We start from the raw sequence: 2,006 nt of genomic DNA on the forward strand, positions 1-2,006 counted from the left end.
TTGATTTCCGCAGTGATTCATCCAATAATTTCCTGAAGAGTCTTGCTGAGGTACTATCTCTGTCTCTCCAGCACACAAATATACACATTAATCAATTAGTTTCTAAAATTTCAGCATTTCTTGAAAATCAATATAAATATATATACAGGCATCGTGCAATGGTGATTATGGGTATTTTATTGACTCCGTTCCTGTTAACATGCCAAATTGGTTAAGCTACCGTGGAGAAGGATGTTCATTATCATTTCATATACCTCCAGTTTTCCAAGGCTTGGTTGTCTGGGTTGTTTCTCTATTTTGAGGTTGGTAGTAGTGGGAATGACGCCATCAAATACACGGTTATTATAAAAAATAAAAACAACGGTGTTCAATTGTTTGAAGATGAACTAGAAGTAGGATGCAGTTACCCTCGTAAATGGGTAAGATACATAAGTATAAGTGATATGGCAATGGAAGAATACTGTGGAGATGAGGAATTGGAACTGTATCTGGGGAGCCAGCCCATTGATGGAAGCAAAGTGGTACAGTGTGGGATCCATGTGATAGTAGAAGAGACAGATTCATTTGAAGGGTCAGAGTGGGATCGGGAGATTAACAACATAGAGTCAAGAGATGAGGAGTTGGAACTGCACTTGAATTCGGGGAGAAAAGACATTAATGTGACAGAATGTGAAGTTCATGTGATCAAAGAGTTAGAAGTGGGAAGAGATAGAGTGATGCCTGCATCACGGCCATATCGTCTGCTTCCTCATCATCCCAATTATGGTCTTATAAGAGCGTCTACAACTGCGCAGTGGAAAGCTTATTTCATGCAAAAAAAACCTCGCCGAGTAATAATTTATGGTAAGAATAAATATTCCCTTTAGTTTTATTTAATTCTATTTAATTTATGAAATTAAATATTATCTTTAATGATTTTTTTTTCTTATTTAATTTTAAAAAACATCAATTAATTATTAGCTATAAAAAATCCCCCAAAATGCATTAGTTGAATCACTTAAGCTGATATCAAACAATCCATCGAATCGCACTTAATTAAACCATTATTTTTATTGGTAGCAACTCGTGTGTCTTTTAAGGCAAAAGAATAGCAGGAAGAGCTAAAATTAGAAATATTTAGAGACGGTTTGATTTATTTTTTTATGATAATATTTTTAAATTTCTTAAAACATGAATTGAAAACTTGTATGTTTTGATATTCTTGTGTAAAAAAGAAAAGCCAACAATGACTAACATAAATTTATAAAATCACTTTAGTTGATTTGGAAATTTTTTAATATTGATTTTTGTTTTTATATTTTATTTCAAATTTGATATTTTTAAAACAAAAAAAAAAAAACGATGTGAAAATAACCTTTTAATTATAAAATAAGTTTCTTAACTAAAAGTAAAACGGAGTTGTTTTTTGTATTGAATTTTGTTGGTTTGCAGGGAATGGAAGAGGACAACGGCCTCGAAGACATGGACAACCTATTGTTGGATTGGACGTGAGACCCTTAAAAGATAAATCATGGAGCACAAGATCATTTATAGAGAGAGATGCTTCAATATTGGGGTTTAATACAAGCAACTTGTTTACTCGGATTTGAGATGTAGATAGATTTTTTGTTAGGATGAGGTGGTCAGGTTGCGTCACATTGATTATGTCATGAAGTTAACTAGAGTAAGATATAAAGATATCAAGCTTCGGAGAGAATCGAGATCAGTTAAAGCAAAAAAAAAAAAAAAAAAACATATTAATTATGAATATAAATTGGAAAGGAAAAGTTTAGTTATAAGGAATCAGATTCACAAAGAAATTTGAGTCTCATCGATTCTAGGAAACAAGTTGGAAGGAATCAATTTTAAAATAATTGAACTTGGCACTAGAGAGAACCTTCGTGCCACTAAGTACTGAATCGTTATTCAAATGTACTGAAGGCCATTTGTTTGCCATTTGTGCTAATTAAGAACATAATTCTATTCTTTTATAGTTTATTGGAAGAAGAAAAAACTGGAGTGAGTTA

At 32.2% G+C, this 2,006-nt stretch overlaps 1 protein-coding gene across 1 annotated transcript in view; it reads left to right on the top strand.

Annotated features, from left to right (window-relative positions):
* LOC118040170 (TMV resistance protein N-like) overlaps positions 1 to 1,696 on the top strand; it is a 6,460-nt gene extending 4,764 nt beyond the window's left edge. The window contains exons 7-9 of the mRNA XM_073411602.1: positions 231 to 259; positions 314 to 843; positions 1,432 to 1,696. Coding sequence (XP_073267703.1) covers positions 231 to 259; positions 314 to 843; positions 1,432 to 1,589 — 717 coding nt within the window. The 3' untranslated portion in view covers positions 1,590 to 1,696. The remainder of the gene's footprint in view (positions 1 to 230; positions 260 to 313; positions 844 to 1,431) is intronic.
* Positions 1,697 to 2,006: the final 310 nt, after the last annotated feature.

This window comes from Populus alba, chromosome 10 (assembly GCF_005239225.2).
Source record: "Populus alba chromosome 10, ASM523922v2, whole genome shotgun sequence".
In the NCBI taxonomy this organism is placed as follows: Eukaryota; Viridiplantae; Streptophyta; class Magnoliopsida; order Malpighiales; family Salicaceae; genus Populus; species Populus alba.